The sequence below is a fragment of the Leopardus geoffroyi genome, chromosome D1 (genome assembly GCF_018350155.1).
Source record: "Leopardus geoffroyi isolate Oge1 chromosome D1, O.geoffroyi_Oge1_pat1.0, whole genome shotgun sequence".
NCBI classification, from domain to species: Eukaryota; Metazoa; Chordata; class Mammalia; order Carnivora; family Felidae; genus Leopardus; species Leopardus geoffroyi.
Window position 1 is genome coordinate 20331613 of NC_059329.1, and position 23674 is coordinate 20355286.

Sequence of the window (23674 nt, forward strand, 5' to 3'; positions counted from 1 at the left end):
TGAAAATGTTGCTCAATAGGGGCGCCTGGGTGGGTCAGTCCGTTGAGCATCTGACTTCTGGTCAGGTCATGATCTCACTGTTTGGGAGTTCGAGCTCCACATTGGGCCGTCTGCTTGTTAGCACAGAGCCTGCTTCTGATCCTTTGTCCCCCTCTCTGCCCCTTCCCGCTCTCGTACTGCACTCTCTTTCTCTCTCAAAAATAAATATTAAAAAAAATGTTGCCTGGTAGACTCTTTGGGCCTCCTTGTAGCTCAGTGTACCTGTGGCTATGGCATCATTTATAGGAGATGGTGAAAGGTTAAAAACACATGGAAAACCAGGGGCGCCTGGCTGGCTCAGTTGGTAGAGCGTTCAAGTCTTGATCTCAGGGTTGTGAATTTGAACCTGATGTTGGGCCTGGAGCCTGCTTAAACACATACACACGCGCGCGCGCACACACACAGACACACACACACACTCATAACACATTCCTAGCTTCTGGGAGTTGAAAATCAATATAAAAGAAATACATGCATGTCAGAATAGAGCACAGTGCCTAATAGCACGGAAGTATTGAATACATTTTTGCTAAGTGAATGAGGGAATGGGAAAAGGATGTAAATACATGCAAATGAGACAAACTGGTATTACAGGGTCTCAAGTGAAGGATGAGTGAGATCATGAGTGACTGAGATATGGTGGAAATGCTTTCAGGTAAAAATAAGTTTTGAGCAGTTTTGAAAAGGATGGAAGGTAATTAGCACATATTCACCGCTTACTCTGTGCCAGATAATCTGCAGATGTTACATGAATCTTTGCAACCCTGTGAGGCTTGGAAAGGATAAAAAGCTTGCTCCCACATCTGGTAACTGGAGGTGAAGTTGGGAGTTGGTGGTTTATTATGTGTCTGGCTACCTTGCTAGGTGTTTCACATGTATTATTGTAGTTAATCCTCTCAACGGTCCCATGAAGGATGTATTATCCCCATTTGAGAGATTTAGATAGGTGGGATTATGAGAGAAGAGGGGAGGGATTAAGCAATTTGGTCAGGGTTACTCAGTAGGTATAAGCATGAGGTCTCTGTGAGGGCGGCCTGGTCCTGAATAGCAGCGTGGACAACAGTATGAGTAACAGCTAAAAAACGTTACCGTGTTCCGGGCAGTTCGTATTTGGACCTCGTTCACTCCCCAGGCAAGGGTCCGTCACATTCTCCATTTTTCATGCCGGGACCCAGAGGCTTAGAGAGGTGTGCAATACCTTGTTCAGGTCGACCAAGCTGGTAAAGGGTGAGGCTGGGGTACCTGCTTCAGGGCTCAAACTCCTACCACCTGCGTTTTAGTGGCCACATTTGATAGAGGAGCCCGTGGTGATTTACAGTGTAACTCCACTGTAGGGGTCATTCTCTGTTACCCCAAGGCACATAGTGTGAAATAGACATTGTAAGTTCCCAAAAGAGAGTCTATTGAGTGCAAAATACTGGAACTCAGCCAGCCGGAAGGGACCCTTAATCTCATTGCCCCGAGAAGCACTTCCAGCCCAAGGGGCCAGACACCCGTGTGTGAGAAGACTCCTCCAGGGATAACATCTCCTGGGGAGGGAATTCATGCCAAGGACAACCCCCTGCCCCCGTCTTCTGGCAGGGAGGCCCTTTGAATAGACACTGATGCTGCCAGGGAGGATTTTAGTGTCCATGTAGGAAGCACGTGGGGAAAATGTGACAGTAGTCAGGACTCCGGGAAGGATGGAGAGGAAGGAGGAGAGTGCGAAGTGGAAACTGGGGATTTTGTAAGGCAGATCTTGTTAGCTGGATTTCTGGAAGACAGTAATACGAAAGGATTTGTTCTTCAGTCGGCCTCCTCAGCATTGCTGCACCTTTGGTGTTTTTCGTTCTTCTTTGCAGCCTTCCTGGAAGAAGGGAGGGCTTAAGAAGTGGTTCTGGGTAGAGTGGGGAATTGCCTTGTAAATTGGCTGATTATTTTTCCTTGATGGGCTCAGGCGACCTCCCAGAAATGGGGGTGAGACAGAGGCAAGAGTGAATGAGGGAGAGGCACAGGCTACTTCCTGGGCCGCTCGACAGTGTTCTTTAGGCTCGGAAACTTGGGTGTCCTGACCATCCCAGGACTCCGGTCTTCTTTCTAGCTAGCTGTGTGACTGTGGACCAGTCAATGCACCTCTCTGAGCATCAGTTGTCTCTGCAAAATGAGCGCTTTGAACCTGATGACTCCTGAGGTTCTGCCCTGCTCTGCAGTGCTAGGATTTTGCCACCACCCACTTGGGATTCCACCCCATCCTGAAGACCTTGGGGGTCACCTGTGGACTCGTGCTGATCTATTCCATCAGCCTTCCTCACACCCCTTTTCACAGCTCTGCGGGAAGCCGAGGGGTGGGGGGTGGGCGGCAGTTCATTTCCAGTTGAACCCAGGCCCCCTCCTAAGCCCCAGGCAGCCTGGCTTCTGCTGCTGGTTTCCGCACTAAACTTGATGGTCTGATTTTAAAGGAGCGGTTGGTTTTAAAGGCACCGGCTGGTTGTGTGTCCCCGAGTTGCACTGCAGTGCTAAATGTCTGAGCGAGGCAACACCGGGAGAATCCAGGCAGCAGGCTGCACCGGGAGAGGGAGGGTGAGGGGAAGAGGGAGGGGAGCGCGGGGACGCGAGGCAGAGGGACTGAGCCAGGAGCGGAAACCACAGAGGTAGAGTCGGGACGACGCGGGGAGGAGCGCAGAGGCAGGGAGGGGGCAATGCCTATATAGACCGAGGGGACGTGATGCGGTGACAGCGTGACAGCGGGCGAGAAGCCAGCGGGAGTCTCGCAGCCGGGGGAGGGGTCCGCCCGCTCCCGCGCCCCCCACCTCTCCCGGGTGAAGCCGCCCCCCCCCCACTGTGCCCACGCCCCCTCGGGGAGCTGGGGTGCGGCCCCCACCCGGGCTCGGCTCCACGCGTCCTCGGGCTCCGGGCCTCCTCCCTGCTCCAGATGGGACTGGCTCTCCTCTTTGCAAAGCCGGGCTCCCAGGGAGATGCGGTGAGCAGCAGCCGGCAGCCGGGGCGCCCCGACCGGCGGGCCCCATGAGTGCCTCCCCCAGAAAACCCAGGTAAGAACTTCTGGACCTTCCTCAGCCCCGGAAGGACCACAGCTGGCTGCCCGGGTGAGAATGGGGTAGCCCCGGGGGACACTGGCGGCTGTGGAAACATTGGGGCAGGAGTGAGAGGTGCCGTTCGTTCTAGCAATCTTGAGTGCAACCTGGAAGTTACCAGAGGGCACGGTAAAGCTATTAACATGGATTGTGGCCTGGCTGTGCTGTCCACAGCTGAGAGTTGGTGTCCCCAGGAAACCGCTGGGGTAGACTACCTCCCTCATGAATTTCCAAGAGCTGGTGAGGCTGGCTTCTTCCTCCATTCAGTTCTGGAGATGTGCTCAGGCAAGTGGTGAGGGCAGGGCTGTGGGTAGGGAGACTGAGTCTACAAAGTTTGTCCTGGGGATGCTGGCTTTCCTTGTGCCTGGGTGATGCTTCCCTCACCCTACCTGGCCACCCCCATCAATTTTATGCCGATTTCCCTTCTGTTGTAGAAGCCCAAAGCTGGGGAGACAGACAGAGTGGACATCATGGGGTTTGTCTGAAGATGCCCAGAAAGGCTAAGGAGAGGTTCTGTTTTTCCTAATTTCCTCCTAGGGTGGAGATGGGAGGTCTAGTAATTGGAGGAATGCCTGGTTTGGGCCTAGGGATGCACGGAGTCCCATTCCAGAAGAAATGGATTTACTTTTGTGGAGTAGATGCGGAGATGTGGCCATCCGAAGGAAGTTGTTAGGGCCCAAACAACTTGTTTGCACCCATCAGCCAACCTCCTGCCCGGAGAAACCCCCTTCCTCTGGAAGTCCCTCAGCAGGGCACGTGGCTCCAAGGCCACGTAGGAATAAGCACTTGATCGCGTGCTCCCAGGCTGGGCGTTCTGGTGGGCCTAGAGCAGTTGTTGAAGAGGGGGAAGGACTGTGCACATCACCTACACTTGAAAGATCCCTAGCTGTATCCAAGCAAGTTAAAAAAAAAAAAAGAGAGAGAGACTTGTAAAAAAAATAATAAAATGTTTTCATGACAGTAGCAGATGTAAAACTCCCACCACTCTGGGAGAGGATAAAGAAATTTGTGCAGGGGGCTGAGCTGTCTCCTCTGCCAGTGCTTATGTGGGCACATCACCTCTTGGAGATACAACGAGTGTTTTATGGAGGAGGAACTCTCTGCCTGGGGGCAGGGGTGGGGGGTGGGGGGTGGGATTATTTTTCAAGAGGGGCATATTTCAGCTGGGGCTGAGCTTGGAGCTCGGGAAGCCAATAAGGGAAACGAGTTGGAAATGCTGCCTTTCTGTCTCCCACCCCAAAGTCCCACTTTGCCCCTAGCGTGATCTTGAGGCTCACGTAGAACAGGCACACATCCAAGGGAGGCCTCCACCCCGTTCTGGTGTGACGTGACCTTTGTCATTAAACAGCGTTGAGAAGGTGAGAGGGCAAAGTATAAACAGATGTCTCCTGTATGAGCAATTCGGTCTCATGCTCTGGGGGAGGTTAGCATTTACTCCGTCTATTCAGTGGTGCCTCTGCCTTTGTTCCTTACTTGAAGATCGTGTCGCTTGCTTCTACCCGGTGTCCCTGTCCGTGTTGCCTTCCCTGCTGCGCGCAAAACGAACTGGCTGCCTTTGATGGTGCCCAGCGAGGCTGCTGGTGAGGTCACCAGTGTTTGCCTGAACCTCCCCTCCGGCTCATTTACTTTGTAACTTGCTCAGAAGATCTTGTCCTCAACTTGCAACTTGGGTCAAGAGATCTGCCAGGCATCGTCCTCCGTATTCAGGGGTTTGTGGAAGTTCCGGTTTCCCCTGCCCACACTCAAAGGCTGCTTGGTTTCAGAGATTTGGAACCGGGCTTTGGCGTTAGTGTTGGAAAGAAACTGTTAGTGAGCAACTGATCAGCATGTCGCCAAACTGGGGTATTGCTATAGCACCCCTGCCCGTTTAGCGCTGTCACCGAATACGAGTGCCTTAGTCGGTTTCTTGTCTAGCTGTATTCAAGGGTCATAGGCCTTGAATGAGATCACGTCTTTATAAGGCGAATGCATTGGAAAGGTGGTCCCTGCCACCTTTGCTTTTGGACCTTAGCAGTCCTTTGCTGTCTTTGCGCATTAGCTCACTGTCGGTTCCGTCAGGGCTTCCCCATTAGATCCCTCTGTAGCTTGGACGCTTGCAACTGAGGTACCCCAAGGCTGCCGCTGCACTCCAGGCCACCCTCTGCTGCTTTTACAAGGGTGGCTGTTTGTGGCTCTTTGGGCCGCTGTTTACACCCATCCCACTTGCCCTGCTGGGGGGTTGCTGTCTCCAGGGGTGCCTGCTGTAGTTTATACTGTTTTGATTTTCATTGTTCTTTCAGCTTGATCAGGATCTTTTCTTTCTCCCTCTCCTGCCCCCTTTTGCATCTGTAGATTGGTACGTTGCATTTTCTGCCAAGGCAGAAAATGATATGTTCTTCAAATTGTGCTGAAATCATTTCCTTGATTTGACCCCAAATCCCAATGTGCACAAAACAGAAACACCGCATATATCTTTTATTTCTTTTTTTTAAGTTTATTTATTTTATTTTTGAGAAAAAGACAGGTAGAGAGAGAGAGAGAGAGAGAGAGAGAGAATCCCAAGCAGGCTGTGCACCATCAGCACAGAGCCTGATGTGGGGCTTGAACTCAGGAACTGTGAGATCATGACCTGAACCGAAATCGAGAGTCAGATGCTCAACTGACTGAGCCGCCCAGGTGCCCACTGCGTGTATCTTTTAGATGCCGGGGTTCCATATACCTTTACTTTGGTGTATACAAGGCTCTGGCTTCTAAGAGATGCCCCAGTATCCACTTTGTACCTGGTGGGTATGTATTGTGTATCTGCATAGCAAAGTAACATTGCTGATGAAGAGACAGGAGAGTGGAGACGGTATTCTAGTAAAGGGTGTGTGTGTGTGTGTGTGTGTGTGTGTGTGTGTGTGTTTTAGGAAGTGGGATCCTGAGTAGGCAAATGCTGTTTAGAGGGTCACCTTCATTTATTGAAGGCTTATTTGGTGTGTGTGGAAATCGAGTTCTTTGGACAGGAGAGAGAGGACTCAGGTATAGATCTGTAAGATGGGAATGGTAACAGGAATGTTCTTTTCTAGAGTGGGTTGATGCTGGTGAATCTGTGAGTTAGCGGTCTGCTAACCACCTTTTCTGTTAGGCTTTCCTTAAACCGGCCGGGAAGTTCTGTCTTCAGAGAAAGTTACTGGCGATCAGAGAAAGTTTCAGGGAAAGGATGGCTCCTGTAGTTCATGGACCCCACAGGCAAGGAGCCCGTTCTAGCCACAGGGAGTGAGCTGAACCCATAGCTCCATCAGCCATATTAACAGAAGCAATCTGAATGCTTTGGTTTGAAACTAGGTCAAGTAGTGGGACCTTTCTGAGACCGCAGGAGGGCAGGAGGCTTGAAGCAGGAGGCAGCTCTCCTCCCTCAGCATCCACGGGGGCTTTTGGCACAGCTCTGGAACTCCTAGTGAAAAAAAGATTTCTCTTTCTGGGCCTGAATTGCAGTGAGGCCAATGCAGAGGTGGCTTCAAAAGATCAGAAATGGAGAGTGCAACTTGAGCGTTTATTAAAAAAAAAAAAAAAAAAAAAAAAAAACTTCATAAAATTAAAAATTGATTTGGCCAAAACGCAAGAGCAGCGAGGCGCCCCTGCCTGCGCACCCTGACTCCCACCAGGAGTTGCAGAACTGAATGAGTAATAAACATATTCGGTTAGACGAAGGGGGGGAGGGGTGAAAATAGGCCGTCCCTATAGCTCCTCTCCCACTTAATCCAACTGATCTCCAAAATCCCAAACGCCATCTTGCTAAACTTTTTTGGTGTCTGGAACATGGGGAACTGGCCGGGGGTAGGAATGGGAATGGGGCAGAAGAACAATTCCTGGAAAAGTGTGTGAGACCCGGGGAGCCTGGAATCCGGCTGGCTCCAGAAGGTAAGCGAGGCCCAGGCGAGGCTGTTGGAGCAGACGGGGTCCCTGAGAAGGAGAAAAAGAAAATTGGCATGTAGAAATGATGTGGGAGGGCAGGGCGGGGCAGCGGAGGAAGAAAGCGGGTGGAATAGGAGAAAAATGCAGACAGTAAGTGCAGGCAAAGGCAAAAGAGGGAAAGAGCGAAGATGAGTGAATGCGGTACGTTGCTTGCAGGTTCATTCTCTTCCCTTTTTCCTCTGGCAGAGGGAGAAAGCCAGCGATCCAGCCAGCAGCATGGGTTTTGTGCTCCTGGAGCCTTCTCATTGAAGCTGTCAAACCTCAGCCCTCCAACGGCAGCTCCTTTCTATTTTTACATTTTGCAGAATTGAAATTAAACAAATGACCCTGGGATGGCGTGTTCATGAAGATTTTATCCAGCACACCCACACAGCCAGTGCCGGGGTGGCTGAATATTTAGCATAATATTCCATTTAATCAGATAAGAAGGCATCCTCCAGAGAAGCCAGGGCTCTGATAACAGCCTATGAAGAGATGCTTTGATGAGGGTGGGCAGAAGCCAGAAAGGAACCTTGTTCCTTGGCTTGGTTGGGCTTGTTAGCAGGAAGAATTCCAGTTAACTGGATTCTGGAGGAGCTTAGCATTCCCCCTCCTGTACTTTTTTTTTTTTTTTTTTTTTTTGGCACTGGGTTTGATTCCAGCCTTTGTGAGACTTCTTGGTCCATTTCTTCTTGGAGATCTCGCTAGATGCAAAAGAAAGTGTTCGCTTTGGCTGAGCTTGCCCCGAGTGGAAGTCCTGCTTACAATTTGGGCACTCGCCTCATTTGTTGGCCTGGTCAGGAAGCTCATGTGTACTGTGCTGGTGTTACAGTGCTTAGGCAGCAAGAATAAGGACGTTGTGCATCTTGTACTTGGTTAGAACACAGAGCAGATAATGTTTTGTTGGTTTAGACGTGGACTTAGTTCCTTATGTCCCAGGAGATTTAGTAGCAATTAAATGCATGCCCCTTGCACATAGCCATTCTTTGGAGGAAAGAAAAATATCAATGCACGTTAAGGGGACCAATTAATAAGATAAGGTTGTTGGGTAGATATAAAAATGTAAGACTCTTCAAAAGGCTTGTCACTTCCGTGTACATATTTGTATTTAATAGGGTGTTTATGGCTCTTTTGCCATGGACATTGACAATTTATATGATTCTCCACCTATTAACTTTTAAGATGCTGTTTTGACAAATCCAGCAATAGAGACTGGGTAGCAAGACTGCTGTTGAATCCGTTCTGACTTCAAAAAGAACAACGGATCGGACAGTGTGACTCAGAAGGAGCGCTTTCCGCTGGCTAGCCTTGTAGAGGCTGATCTTTCCCTCCAGAACTAAATAGGCTTACTAGTCAGAGAATATTCCCTCCAGTGACTATAAAAAGGTATCTCCGTCTCTGACGCAGAGAGCGATTGGAAGCATTGACATGAGCCATATGGGCGTATGTTCAAAGACCCAAGGAAATGAAGGATTGACGGTCCATTAAGAGAGAAGCAGAAGCCAGTTTCCTTCCCTTCCCTCCACTCGAGCATCCCTGCGTATTTTCTCCCTGCGTTCTTTCTTCCTGGTTATCTGGTTCAGGCGGTTTGTGTGGCATAGCTTTGTAGACGAGGAAATTTCTTCTGCATCTCGGAGGAAAAGGAAAAAAGATAAAACCCAAGTCAGGACCTTCTTTAGTACTGTCAGATTCAAAGTATGGCCTCCCAGGTATAGAGCCTCAGTCTGTCACTCGGGATGCTCAGCCCTATGGTGCATGATTGTGCAGCGTCAGCCCCACAGCCCTTGGGACCAGACGTGAATGTCCCCATCATTGCTGGGTCGTGTATTTTCCCCAGACTTCTATACTTGGGGCTCTGAGCCTCCTCATGCGCAAGTCTTTATTTAAATGAATCCCCAGAATGAGCTGCTCCGCTTGTCTGGAAGTAGAGAGCTTACACAAAGTCTTCATCCAAAACTGTCCCCTGTGCTGGTGAGAATGACATAGTTAGCCATCTCATAGGAGTATGGACACTTAACAAAACAAGTGTCTTGAACCCTTCCTTATTATTATTTTATGACTGCTGAGATACCATTGGTATTCTGTGTTACTGATCATGGAGCTCTTTTGTTATGCAGAATAAATTATCATCATCCGCATTTTATAGTTGCAGAAACCAGGACATAGAGACACGATGTTCATGCTCACATGGGCAGGAAACGGTAGAGCCGGGACTTCCACCAACATTCTGTTTTTAAATACTGTGATCTATTCTTCACTACTGTTCTCAAATACTTTGATACCATCCTTTGTCTTGTGGATTCCACCCTAAATTCCCAGTGTCCTCTTTTTGTCCCTAGCGTCTTCCATGATCGGTCATTAGTTCTTTATTTCTGCGGGTAGGAGTGCCCAGGCATCTCCTAGTAGTTGAGGCACAAAAGGATTCCTCAAAATATTCATACCTATGCAAACCTAATGAAAGGAATTTAGAACAAAGAAGTAGGCTATATTACTTTTCTTGGCACCTCCCGCCTGCCTCTTATGTTTTGGTATGCTAATCACTGCCAAATTTTCTTGACGTTTAAGTCCCAAGAAAATGCCGAATGAAGTTGGCATTATACCTACGCCTTATAACTGTGATAGCCCTCCTTTCCTTGTAGATTATCCCGAAGGGAGAGTCGTCCCCATAGTTTGTTCCAGATGAGCCAGTGGCTACAAAAGCTTCTGTAAGGCAAAGAAAGTAGAGCAGAATTTGAGGGAAACTGCCACTTCCAAAAGATTGCTGAGGCAAGTCCCTCAGGATTCCAGTCTCCTATAAATCGGGTCTTCTGAGGCCTTTCTTCATCTTGGCTGAGGCCATTCCCTCCATTTGAACTCAGTTGGCAACAATCAATAGAGAATGTGAATTTCTGGTCCTGGCTGATGTATTGCATGCATGAGCTTCCCGCTGTGTGTCTGAAAAAGCACAAACCCAGGTAAATAAGGCTGTGTTGACAGCTGTATTTAGCAGTCAGACCAGCCCGACTGAATGATACATTTTGGCCTGTCAGGAAGCACGAACAGGTTAGCAGGGACAGCAGGTCTGTGTTCTTAAAAGTGTTTGCCCAACTGTGGATGAGATGGGAAGATCTATAAAACTGAGTTTAAAAATTAACTTCATCTGTTCTTTTCTTTCTCCTAAAATCTGATCATTCTTAACACCTGGATGCTTCAGGAACCAGAGTTCAATGCTAGTGCTAGGTTTTGACTCTTCTATCTGAAGCCTGATCTCTCTTAGCAACAGACAATTTAATTTAGGGATTGAGCCTTGGGCTGTCTTGTATACCTGCATTATAATGGTGGTTCTGTGATCAAGTTTTGAGAACTGATTTTGGAAGAGGATAAAAAGTGGTACAAACAAGACTGAAATAGCAGAGCGAAGAATCCAGACATTTGCACTTTTTAAGGAGTTTATTCCTGTGTGGGTAGTGGAAAGAAATGAGTTGATGGATTGGAATCTAGCTTTTTCAGAGCACTGGTGAAGTGTCCTTATCTCTTATTCTTTTCTCCTAGGATATCTTATCTCCACCAGCTGTGGACAGGATGTAACATGTTCTTACCCCGATTTTTTTCCGTTCTTTATTTCTGTCATTTTTTTTTTTTTTTACCACATCCTTTCTTTATATTCTTGCAACAAACATTTGTTAAAAAAGAAACCAGATGAGCATTGAGGATGCAGGGTTGAATAAGATGATTCTTATCCAAGAATCGTGGTTTCTACCAAGAGCTCATGGTTTCTCCTAAGGAAGATGAAGGAGAGGAGCCCAAGATAACTTGTTAATTGCTCTACAGAGGTAAGACTAAGCTGGCTGGGGAACACAAGATCCAGAGCAGAGAGCAGAACCAGCCCAGGTGAATCTGAGAAAGCTTGTTCAGAAGAGGTTATATTTGAGCTGGGTTTTCAAGGGTGAGGGCATGTTCCAGATGGAGAAGGACAAAACCTTTTAGAAGGTGAGGTGGTGAGGCTAGAGCAGGGAGCTCCTGGAGTCAGATCATGAAGGTCTAGTTATACAGCTTGTACTTAACAGAGGCAGCTGGGAGCCAAGACATTTTTCAGCAGAAGGGCAAGAAGAACAGATTTGTTTTTTAGGAAAGTAGCCGGCAGCAGTGTGGAGGGTGAACAGACCCAGGGAGAGTCCAAAAACCAGGTGCCATAAAGGGGCTGCTGAATAGCCCAGATGGGATTTGATGGGGGTCTGAATTCTGGCAGGAAAGGTTGGAAGGGACTGTCCATATCTGAGAATTAGTCTAAAAAGGAGTCATCAAGATTTAGTAGCAGGTGGATGGTGGAGGCTGAGGGAAGGAAGAGGAAGAGCCATCGATTGCATTAATGCGCTAGCTCGGTGGTACCTGAACTAGGTCATTAGCCATAAACTGGGAGGTGAAACACCAGAAGAGAAGCAGAGTTGAAAGAGAAGGTAAAGAGAGCAAAGCCTGAGCGGAATGAGGGTTGAAAAGAGTCTATTGGAGTAGAGATGTAAGGGGTCATTTGTAACGTTCTCAGAAACAGTTTCAATGAAACTGTGAAGGAAAATGGGACAGGAGCAAGATAGTAACATTGCCCAGAGCTTAGGAATTGAAGGCAACAGAGGGTTCTGGAGCCCTGCTCTTAATATTTGAGGGGGGACAACATGAAAACCTAGAAGGAAGAACGAAAAGATTTTTAAAAAGAGGGGAATCACTTGAATATGCTTTTCAATAGGAGGGAAACCTCTAGATAGGAAGGGAGAGATTGAAGATACGGGAAAGAGAAGAAACAGCTAAGAGAGTAGAGTTCTTAAGAACTCAGAAGGTAACAGAATCTAGCAAGAAAAAAGGGGGGGGGCTAAATTTGTAGAGGGATGACAGGAAGGGTACCGGTATTTCTGGCCTGCCAAGCATTGTGCTATGTATCTGATGTTTATTGATTTATTTCACTCTCACTAAAACCCCACAAGGAGAGTGAAGGAATGCCCCTTTCTTTGGAGAAAGTAGGAAAGTAGCAAAAGGTGTCCCTTTCAGAAGTGCAGTTATGAAGAACCATTGGCAGGAGCTTCAAGAGGTAACTTCTAACTTCCTCTGTGGAGAAGAGGTGAAATCCTCTCCCGCTAGAGTAGAAAGTGATGTGGGGAGTTAAAGAAGAACGGAAAGCTTTCCGAGAGTCAAAATTATTGGCTGAGGGCAAGCAGAAAGATTTCCATACAGACCAGACCCCGGTTGAGGTTGGAAAACGTACACTGAGATGGGCACCATTGTCTCCATCCCCCTCCCCCTTTCAGGAGCCTGGCAGAGGGAGCAGCTGGCTGGATTTCTCCTGGGGAGGAGCTGTGTCACATAGGTTTGGCAAAACCATGGAGACGCTGAGAGGGCTGTCGAGGCTGTTGTTGAGGAAAGGGACCCAGAGGAAAGTAAAGCCAGAAGGTGGCTGATAAACCGGGAGAGTGATGACGGGGAAGTGGTTTAAGGGAGCAACAGAATGAGAAATGTCAAAGGATGGGAGGTGGAGATTGTGACGATCTCGGAGGTACTTAGGTTCCAGGGTTGACACCTGGATAAACGGTCGTTTCAGCGGGATGTTGTCAGTCACCACCTACCTTAAATTGGCGTTGTCCTATTTGTATTATCAAAAGGTGGAGTCGTTTATTGTTGGATGGGTAACCCAGAAGGGCTGTGAAATTCAACATTAGGTGGTCCCCCTCCATCTGGGGTGAGTGCGGTGTGGCCTCTCTGGGAACAGGGTGCTGTGCTAGATGATTCCTCGTGTCTCCTGTCCCCCAGGTGCCCAGCCCGATTGACAGGTGTTTTGAAGAACATCTAAAACATGTGGCAGCAGCCTTTTTCCACCTGAGACTTTTGAAACGCCAAGCCACGGTTGTTGTTGTTGTTGTTTTTTAATGGGCTTTATTATTTTGTTTTATTTTATTGCAGTGGCTTAAAATAAATTTGTCCCTCCCAGAGAACACGTTCTGTTTCTCAGTTCACGGACTTTTAGGTTCACGAAGTGAATTTTCTGGGCCATTCCCCACACCCCAGTCCGGCCAGGTAACACCGTGGTTTCCATCTTCATCCAATCTGGCGTATCTGAGGGGTTGATTCACCACTGGGCCGCATGCTTCCTTTCAGCAATGTCACCAGAAGCATACGCTGGGCCTGCTGCGGGAGACAAAGGATCTTTCTGTCAGTGAGGGAACAGCACTAGCACGTGGTGAACTCTGCCTGTCTGACCCTTTCTGACTTGTTCTGTCAGACTTCTCTGTGCTTTGTCTATCCTGTCTCCACCCGCCCCCAGACTCGGTCTCGGGCTCCCCGTGTCTAGGTGTTGTTGGCTAGATCATGGCAACATCCGTAGTCTGGGGCAACTGCCTGTCTGTCTTCTGCACACAGACACCAAGAGAACACAATCCCGAGGGGTCTGGGAGCAACTGGTGTCATCCAAAGAGGCTTTAGAAGTCAGGGAAAAAGTGTCTCCGCTGTGTTTTATCTGCCTGTTTGTTTGTTCACCTCAGTTCCAGAGCACGGAAGCAACGTTTGAAAGCATCCTTTCTAGGTCAGTCTGTCCTTCCTTACAGCCAGTTCCACATTCTTCCGAGGCTGTGACAGTAGCACATTAAACGCAGGAGTTCAGTGTAGACATCAAACACGATTACCCAGGTAATAATCTGTCAACGTGTCCTTCTGACGATTCAGTCATTACTTAGCTTTATGGTGAACTCGGGATAAGAAATGTTAACAATTAGGATGCCTGTTGCCTTCTGTAGCTTACTTTTATATATTCCTGGCTACGTAGGGGCCTAGAATCCTCTCATAGAACCTTATGCAGAAGAGGAAAGTGAAGCCCAGAGAAAAGTCGGTCATCCAGACCCATACATTTGGTTGGGGCAGATCTGGGAACGGGCACCCCCATTTCTTGCCACAGAATTTAGCGACAGCAATTTAATCTCCAGTTGCTGGAGGCGGATATGTTGAGGTGAGGTATAACAGCGTCCCATTTAGGTGACAGCTTGTGGGGGCAACGTGTCAAGTTTTCTGGCCCTCCGTCTGCCCGGCGTGCAGATTATCTTGTGAAGGCTGCATCCTGCGCCCGCTGAATCGATCGCCCCCTTCCCTCGGTGAGTTTACCCATTTGAATGGGTAAACTTTGTTTTACCAGGACATGTTTAAAACTCGTGTGCGCGTGACTGGCAGATAAAAATCGATCTTCTGATTGTTATGTCGTCCTCTGTTAACAGGCCAAGATTTGTGTTGATAATTGAGAGCCAACTCTTTCTAAAACGGTGTTGGTCTCTTAAACAGCTGAGATTGGAACCACGTAGAGCGACAGGAGAGTTAACTTGATCTTACAGGTGGAAGGTTGGAGGGTGTGGATGAATCTTCTGTAACGTGGACACAGGGTTCCCTCCCTGCCCATCATTGGTCTCCTGGCTTCTGGGCTGCTGAGGTTGTGGCACTGAGTGTGTGTGACCTGCCCTGGCGGGGAGACCTGAGCCAGTGTTTGCTCTCCTGGAAGAAGCAGAAGTCCTCCCAAGTCACTGCCCTGGGCCTTGTTGGTTAGTTTCGTGGATTAGATGCCTCAGGCTGCAGAAGGGGGTTCTAAGGAGGGCCTCTAACTCTGGGATTTTTGTCACTCCACAGGAAAGGCCTGCTGGAAAAGGGTAAACACCATGCTTAGAAAGAAGGGAATCTCCAAGGCAAATCTCTTACCTTCATAGGTGGGAGAAGATCATTTGACCAGTGACCGGGAATCAATTAAACTGCTCATAAGAGAAAGTTCCCTGGCTTCCTGTCTCTGCCTCCCTGGAACATGCCATAATAAGTTATATTGTAGAGCCCTCAAAGAAATCATACAGGCTCTTTTTGCCAGAACTTGACATTCCTGAGGGTTTAACGGTACAGAACTCACGGTCATTGTGGAGAATTATTTCCTATTCGCGGATTATTTTGCGGTCTGATTTTGCTTCCCCCAGGGAGAATCCCATCTGGACAGAAATATCAGTTAACAGCCATGCGGTCATCCATGTTAATAGCTTTACTGAGTGTGCCTTCAGACATGCTAGCCATGAAGAAAGATGTGAGATGGGTAGGTGTTTCAGTGTGTGAGCGCTCTCTATGCCAAGACTGTTTCCCTGGTCTGCTCCGGTGCTGTTAACTGCTTCCAAAATGTTAAACTCTGTTGTCCTCTGGATCGTCCCTGTGTTATCTGTGTTCTTGTTTCCGTCTGTTCTGAAATGATCATTCAGTGATTCTGTGTTTTGTCTGTCGGGCTCTCCCCTGCCCCAGTCAAACTGAATCACATCTTCCCAGGTACGCCATTTTGTCGTTGAGTCTCGGGGACAGAAAATGGTCATGTGAAGGAAACACCACTCTGCTACTTACAGCCGCCTTCCCCTCTCCTAATAGACCACTGTCTCTGTTGAACGTTTAACGGAAACCACAGTCCAGGGTTTCAAGGAGCCATCTCTCAAACATGGGTATCATTAAGGTCCAGAGATTTCTTACCACAGATTTACTATCCTTGGAAGAAAAGCTGGAGAGCTGCCTCGCTCACGTCTGATGCGAGAAGGGCAAGTTAAAAACAGTCTTGCCATTCTTCAGATCACTGACCCTACAGGCATTACAACCCTCACATTTTATTTCGATAAGAGCCTCCCGGTGCACTTGCCTGCCATTTGGTTAAGTAATTGCAAAGCAACAGACAGTGACCCTCCGCTCTTATTCCCATATCACCCCAGTGTAGAGGTCATGGGCTCTCATTTCTGTGCTCGGTGCTTGGATTGTGAGATGACAGGCGTGGAAGAAGCAGTCCTAAAAACGAGCTATAGTAAAACACAATTTAGGGCTGTGTTGCTGGGTTGCCATAGCTTAGGTGAGGCGTGATGGCATCTGTCTTCCCCAGGGTCTTTTAGGACAAGAAAGTACCTTTCCACGAGTGAGCTTCCTTCAGAGTAATCGCAGGGTTTCAGTAAAAGATCTTCATTTCGCCGTAGCATTGATCCAGGTCTAAATCTATATATGAAGAATCATCATCTTCAGCAGCAGCAGTCTGTTATTGAAACTTTGACCATGTGCAAGGCACTGTGCTCCTATTACACATAAGGAAACCAAGACTTAGGAGACAGTGGCCTCTCAAGGTTATCTTACTAACGTTAAGAGCTGGGATTCAGGGGCGCCTGGGTGGCTCAGTTAAGCGGCCGACTTCAGCTCAGGTCCTGATCTCACGGTCCGTGAGTTCGAGCCCCGCGTCGGGCTCTGTGCTGACAGCTCAGAGCCTGGAGCCTGTTTCAGATTCTGTGTCTCCCTCTCTCTCACCCTCCCCCGTTCATGCTCTGTCTCTCTCTGTCTCAAAAATAAATAAACGTTAAAAAAAAAAAAAAAAAAAAAAGAGCTGGGATTCAAATCTCGCTCTGATTTCAAGCCTAATCAAGAAACAAAGCCATCAGAAATGATTTACCAGGCATCCCCTGAGTGTAAGGTCCTTTACTAGGTTTACAGGGGTGGGTGTGCAATGAGGCATGAGATACCACCCATCCCCTCATGGCTTCAGATGGTGTTGGGCAAGAAGTCATTTTAAAAATCATTAACAATACACCAGATGCTGAGTTCCAAACCCGTTCTCTCTGTCCTCTCCCCCTTTCACGGTTTTTTTCCTGGACTTCATGTTGGCGGGTGGGCATTCTTCTGACAGAGACCTCTATTGAGCTGTATGGAGAATGCCCATGTTTAGGGAACAGGGGAAGAAGGAAAGTCAAAGAAGGACGTATTGAGGAATTAGCCTACGTCGTGTCGCCAATGCTCAGACGGAAAGTATCAAGAAAGTGTAGAGGGAGAGGGGTCACGGATGTTAAAGAGAAGATGAGATTATGGACCAAGAGAAATTGGACGCTTTTGAATGCGATGATTAAATTTGATGCTCTGTCTGTCAGTGATGGTGGAGAGGACGTTTCAGTGGTGTGGTGGGGACGGTAATCCTATTGCAAGAGCTTGATAAGTAAAAGGAGAGACCGATGGTCGTGAAAGTGTAGACTGCTCATTTTACAAGTGCAGTGGCCCGAGGAAAAGAAAACAAAGATAATAACAACAGGGGCACAGAATCGATCAAAGTGGTGGTGTTGTTTTTTCCCTCAAAGTGGGCAAAACCATATTTGAATCTTTGGGATATAGACAGAGGAAGAAATTGAAGAAGTTGGAAATGAAGGATGTAACAGAGGGAACTCTTACTGTCCACTGGGATTTTATAGCATTCTAATGACAACTGGATGAGTAGAACTTTTAGTATATGTGCTGCTGAAACGAACACTGGATGAGAACTTTTACAAGCTAGACGGTTATGTTGGCACAGTTATTATGTCCTTTCCATATCCCCCACTCGGTTCTCTATCCTTAAATAAGTCTGTGTCGTCCTTAAACCCATCTGCTACTGGGTGGTGTCTGTGTGTCAGTGATTGTGCATATATTGTGGAAGCCGGCTCTTTTCTCAAACAGGTGGGTTTCTGGTTGAGCGTGTTTACCACACCTTAAATTTCTGTCTATCCGGCTGTTTTTCTTTCGTTGTTCGTCTTCGTGACACAGGACTTTTGGATTCCTGAAGCTTTTCTCTTTTGTATAAATGAATGAATGGACGAGTGAATGAATGAATGAAAATGTGACACAAAGAATCACCCACCCAGGAACGTGTGTGTGTGTGCATGCATGTGTGTGCACATTGAAACACTATATTTGAACATTTGCATACTGAGCAGCTACTTTGTGCCAGAGGCTGTGTGAAGGTTGCAAAAAGGAGTAAAGTTACAGGCCTTGCTGTCAGGGATGTTCACTCTTCAGGGAAGAAGTCCGATTTGCAAATGGGCGCTTTATCTCTGACATGATTGGAGCAAAGACCGACGTATGGCCCGGTGCCATCGTAATACAAGAGGGGCGCTCAGCCCTGCCTGGGAATGTGGAGAAAAGTTTCCTGGAGGAGGTGATGCTTAAGCAATTATATTTTGAAGGATAAATGAGAGCGGGTAGAATTAGCAGACGCAGGCACGGGGACCAAGGAAAGTGTGGTTTTTATAGGACAGTTGTTTTGGAGTTACTTGAGTAAAAAGTAAATGGCCGGAAGGAGATGTGCCTGGGTAGGCACCTTGGGTAAGGGTATCAGGGACCTTAAATACTATGCTAAGATCCTTAGACTTTGTTCCAAAGACAGTGGAGAGCCGTTGAGGAATTTAAGCAGGGTAATGACATAATCCTGTTTATGTGCAGATCTAGTCTGGTTGCAAATGATTGATTCGGGAGAGTGATTCAATTAAAAACGTCTTTGGCTTCAGTTTGCTGAAAACTGAACTAATAGCGGCTTACACAAATACGTGATGATATTTTTCATGCAAGAACGAGTCCAGAGAAAGCTGGTGTCTGGCACCGGTGTGGACACCTGACCGTGCAGGCAAGGACCCGGGCTCGTTTTCACTGCACCGTCCTCACCAGTTTTGTTTTTGATCCTCACGCTGTTACTTTGTGGTCACGAGACGGCTGTTACTGCCCACGTATCACAGTCCTGTTCAAGGTGGAGAGAAGGGGAAATGTGGCGGTACCAACATCGTCTGCCCCTTTTCAAGGAAGCGCAGGTTCACCCAGAAGTTTCCAGTGCGTCTTCCTTCCTATCTCATGGGCCAGACACGGAAAGAGCCGTCACTGGCTGCAAAGGAGGCCGGAACAAAATATTTAAGGAAGGGCAAAGAAAGGAGGCATTTGAATTAGTGTTGACTTAGCCAACCGATAGCGCCTGTCACACACATTTATCTCTGGCCTCCCAGTAATTGGACCACCTTCCGGGAAAAAAAAAAAATCCTATGCCGGGCAGTAAAGGAGGCAAAGTACCCAATTCAAAGCAAAACAGTCAACATGTGCTGTAGCTTTTAAAAGAGAAAAAGCCAGAGGAGGAAGAGCACTGGGGCTTGGGTGCTGTTAGCATCGTTTGTGGCCTGGGGATCATAAGGGCCTTGTTCCTGCTGAACCAGTAGACGTCCGGCTCAGCCCCAGGTTGGTTGGCGAAAATTGACAAACTGCAGTTTGATGCCATGGAATCGACTTCTCTTTTACTTCTTTACGTGCCTCGTTATAAATCGATCAGTCAGTCATTATTTATTGCAGTGCCTGAATTATGCTAGCTACTGTTGGGGGACACCCAGGGTGGAGTTTAGGAGGTGACGATAGAAGAATAAGAACGATGTCATTCCTCAAGTAGCTTATTCTCTGTGCGGAACAATTTAAAGTAGTATGAGGGAAGATGGGTGTCCATCCAAGCACCTGGGCCACAAGTCTCCCGCAGACTGGGCTTTACAAACTCAAGGTCGGTTGTTCCCAGCGTACCTCTCTCAGCAGTGCTTTGCAGAGTTGTCTGCCTGGTCTGCCTCATGCACACGTGTCAGGAATCGGTGTTTGGCCTGTGGCCGCCCCCACTCTCCCCAACCCCCCTGTGCCTTCCTAGACACACGCACACTCTTGCTGGGGTATGTTCTGTCTCCAGCCCCTCCTCCCTAGCCAGCAAGTCAGAAGGAGAGAGAACAGCTCTGCCGTATCCATCTTACCGCTTTATTTCTTAATTTGAAAAACTATCAAAGCAATATGGCAGCGTTACAAAAGTGTGTAGAAAAAAAATGGGCGGTCACCTATGATCCCACCTCCCTGTTATAACCAGGGTATAGTCTCTTGGAGTTTCAGCACGGATATCGTGCTTTTTTGCATGCTTGTAATCAGAGGATGTGTACAATTTTGCATCCTGCTTTATTTACAGAGTTAGAGCTCATAAAAATGTGCTGAGTAAATGAATATTGATGCACAGTCTTCACAAGAACAAGATGTACCGCCCATTCCCATTGTTGTTCCCTATTTGAATGGAGATGGGGGCAGTGGAGCTTTTCCAGTGTGCTACTTTCATGGTGCGGCCTTTGAGTCCTGATACAGACAATAGGAAACATCTTAGCACGGGATCAGAAGACTTGAGAAGAATTGGCGTCTTGGTGGGCAGGAGTGAGATAAAGATCACCATGGTCCCGGCATCCCCGGCGGGAACCACCTTAAGTGCAAGGACGGTCTCTCCCACGCATGACCGTGGGCACGATTCTCTTTTTTGTGTCTCTTTGTACCAATCTTGCCCTTGTGTGGAGGCTGTTCAAAGAACAGGGACTTTCTTGGTTGAGGGAAAGGTGGGGGGACTTGGACCAAGTCCTTGGAATCTGAATTCTCTCCCCTCGCAGGGATAACATCTGGGTTGCTATTCCTTTTCAGTCTGTGACCCCAAGTAGTCGCTGTGTTTTGTGTAGACGATGGGATTTTGGAAACTTGGTAACTGCTAGTTAACGGAAGGAATGTGTGTGGAATTGCTGTAGTTCACGATTCTTCTAGTTCACTTCTGCAAGTCTTAAACTCACAGAATTTACATGAAGTTCCAGCTATGTTAGTCAGAATCCTCCTTTTCCCCCTCATCCATTCCTACCTTCTTGAATTATTCCCAAGAACTGCTCTAAAAGAACGCAAGTGTCTGCTTCAACAGACAAACCCTACCTCCCTTCAACCATTCTTTTCCAGCTCCTGAATTCCTCTGACAGCCAAATAAATAGGTCCAATAAGACAAGATTATTGCACTCATTTCCTTTAGGCTTATTTATCCTCGGAAGCACCACCCCTGGCTTGTCTGTACACCTCGCACTGGGATGATAGCTGTTATAAAAATCCAAAGATAAATGCCTCAAAACATTGGCAGCTAAATTAATTCCAGAATTTATCTCATTCATGCTATGGAGTGATCAACCTCCAGTCTGATGAGATGTTCTGGGTGCACGAAATATTGGACTAAGAGGGCAGCGTGTGTGCTGGGCACAGAAAAAAGGGAAGTTTCCTCTGGAGGAACTGAGTCAAGGACTCTTCAACGTGTGGCATCTCAAAAGTAATTCCATCAAGAAAGAGGAGAAGAAAGGGCGCCTGGGTGGCTTAGTCAGTTAAGCATCCGACTCTTGATTTCCGCTCAGGTTGGGATCTCCTGGTTCGTGCGTTGAGCCCTGCCTTCAGCGCACAGCCTGCTTGAGATTCTCTCTCAAGACACACACACACACACACACACACACACACACACACACACACACACAGAATCCAAAGCAGGCTCCAGGGTCTGAGCTGTCAGCACAGAGTCCGATGTGGGGCTCGAACTCATGAATCATGAGATCACGCAGGCACCCCAATAAATAAATAAACTTTAAAAAAAGAGAGAGAGAGAGATAAAGGAGAGGACTGTGTTGCCAAGGAAGCTGGAGCCAGGTCTGGTGAGCATCTAAGGCAGAAGATAAGGAGGCAGGGAGGCAAGCTGTAAGGAAAGGGGTGAATCATCATCATGCCTTGTTTATCGGTTCCTGGCTTTTATGAAGCCCCCGCAATGACAAATCTGTGAACTGAACATGCTCCCCTGCCCTCTGCTCTCAAGTACCATCCACAATAGCTGGGAGATAATAGACACTTAGAAGTGCCAGGGGCTCTCTGTCATTCTCCATATGAAAGGCCCGAAAGTAGGAACTGGAGAAAGTTTATAGATCTCCAAAGAAAAGACTCCCGAAAAATATTCAAGGACCACCTTCCGTGGTCATGACCTCTCAGCAGAGAGGGGACATTGGTGTGAATGGCAGTTCTGTCACTTTGTATGTGGCTCGTCTGTGTTTTAGACTGAGTATGGAAAGGTGCTTAGCACATGGTGGGCACTCAGTGTTTGGCTATTACACTCTTTTCCCTGCTTAGCATGGATATATTTCTTTTCCTACAGGCACAAAGCCAAGGACCCACGTGTTGTAGTGGACAGAGCACTGGTCTTGGCAATAGATAGCAAATGCTACCACTTAGCATATCCTGTGTGCTAGTGATGTTGTTGAAGGCATTCTCTTTCCCGCTTACTTCTGAAGACGTTAAGGCTTGGAGACACTGATTAACCTGCCCAAGATCATGGAGTTAGTAAGAGGAAGACTTGGCATTAGAACCCAGTTTCATTTGACTCCAAAACCTGTGGGGTTTTTTGTTCTTGTTGTTGTTGTTGTTGTTGTTTATTCCTAGGATATTCTGGTTCCCAGAAACTGGAAGAACTGGTTTTGATTCTCTGCTCTTTTGATTCCTAACTGAATGTTTCATTACCCTGGACCTCAGTTTACTCATCTACCAGATGGAGGGGTTGGGCTAGGTGCTTTCTGACATCCCTATGTACTAGCTCTCAAGTTCTGTGCATTGTCTAATGCTTGATCTTAAGGAGGACTTGTATCAGAATCTTAAGTCAGTCTGGAATATATACGGGAAGGATAAGAGAAACTCTTTATTCATGTAATTACTGTTCATTAATTACTGTCTCTTGAGTGCCTCTGTGGGGATACAGGAGAGACCAAGCTGTCATGGTCTGGCCTTTGGAACTGATGCGTAGAGCAAGGAAAACAGTCCCTGAGTGTGGTACGAGCACTGAATGTTAGGCAGCAAGGTAACAGCGCATGTAGACACTTCTGAGGCTAATTCGTGTGAACCGAGTTCCGTCAGTTTGGTGAACATCTGCATGTGTCCCAGAGGAAGCAAGCAATGCAGATTTAACCTCAGGGTGTAACAGACTCAACGTGCTGCCTGAGTTCTGTCTTCTTTCCTATTATTCTCTTCTTTTGTTTTTTCCTACTACTCTTTCATATAACCCAGTTGCAGTGGAGTTTGTGGAAAGAACATAAAGCCTTGTGCTGTGTCAGCCTGTAGAAGAATAAGGGAAAATGGCGGCAAGGAAGGAGGGCAGGAGGAAGGAGGGTTAGAGGGGGGATGGACTAAGGTAAAAACAATGGGTTGTCGTTAAAAGCTGATGGTTGAATGTTAAGGACCTCTTCCAAATACTCACCACAGCAGAAAGGATATCAAAAAAGACTAGGTGGGAGAAAAGAGAAGAAACTCAGATTCATAGTAGGGACTATGAATGGACGATTTGGAAGGGACCCAATAAGCCATGAGCTCCAACCTCATCTGATTAGTTAACACAAGGCAGCCTCTGACTGTGGGAGAGCTGTGGGAGGGTCCCTTCCTTTTGTTGAGCTGACTTTTTGTTTGTTTGTTTGGTAATAACTTCTATTGTCTGGCTTTAATTCTGCCTTTCTGGGTTACATTAAGTTGATTGAGTCTTTCTTTCTTTCTTTCTTTCTTTCTTTCTTTCTTTCTTTCTTTCTTTCTTTTCGGTCCTTCAAATATTTAAAATGGTTATCATGTTTCCCTTATGGCTTTACTACTGTATACTAAATACCCAACTTTTTCATAGTCTTTTGTAATCTTTTGATTCTCTATTCCAGCCACTGTTCTCTTCCTTAAGTTCTTCAGGTGGTTAGTGTCCCCTGGAAAGTGGAACCCCCAGAACTGAGCACAGTACTCCTGGGAAGTCCGTTGAAAAGTAGACCAGCCCTCTTTTCAGACATTTGAATTTGGATGTAGCCCAAAATCCATGATAGATTTTTTTTTTTTTATAGCTGCTTTACTCTGTTGACATATATTGAGCTTATAGCAAACTAAAGTTGTGTACTGGCAATCAGATGCTACAATTTTCCCTAATAGACAATCATTTCCCTACATCTCTTTATCCTGTTCACAATAATATAAAGATACTGCTGGATGCATTGCTACAA

At 47.3% G+C, this 23674-nt stretch overlaps 1 protein-coding gene across 1 annotated transcript in view; it reads left to right on the top strand.

Moving 5' to 3' along the window:
• The first annotated feature begins 2916 nt into the window (after positions 1–2916).
• The window catches only part of GRAMD1B (GRAM domain containing 1B), a 246383-nt gene continuing 225625 nt past the window's right edge, over positions 2917–23674 (top strand). The window contains exon 1 of the mRNA XM_045483237.1: positions 2917–3068. Within this exon, the coding sequence (XP_045339193.1) occupies positions 3043–3068 (26 nt within the window). The 5' untranslated portion in view covers positions 2917–3042. The remainder of the gene's footprint in view (positions 3069–23674) is intronic.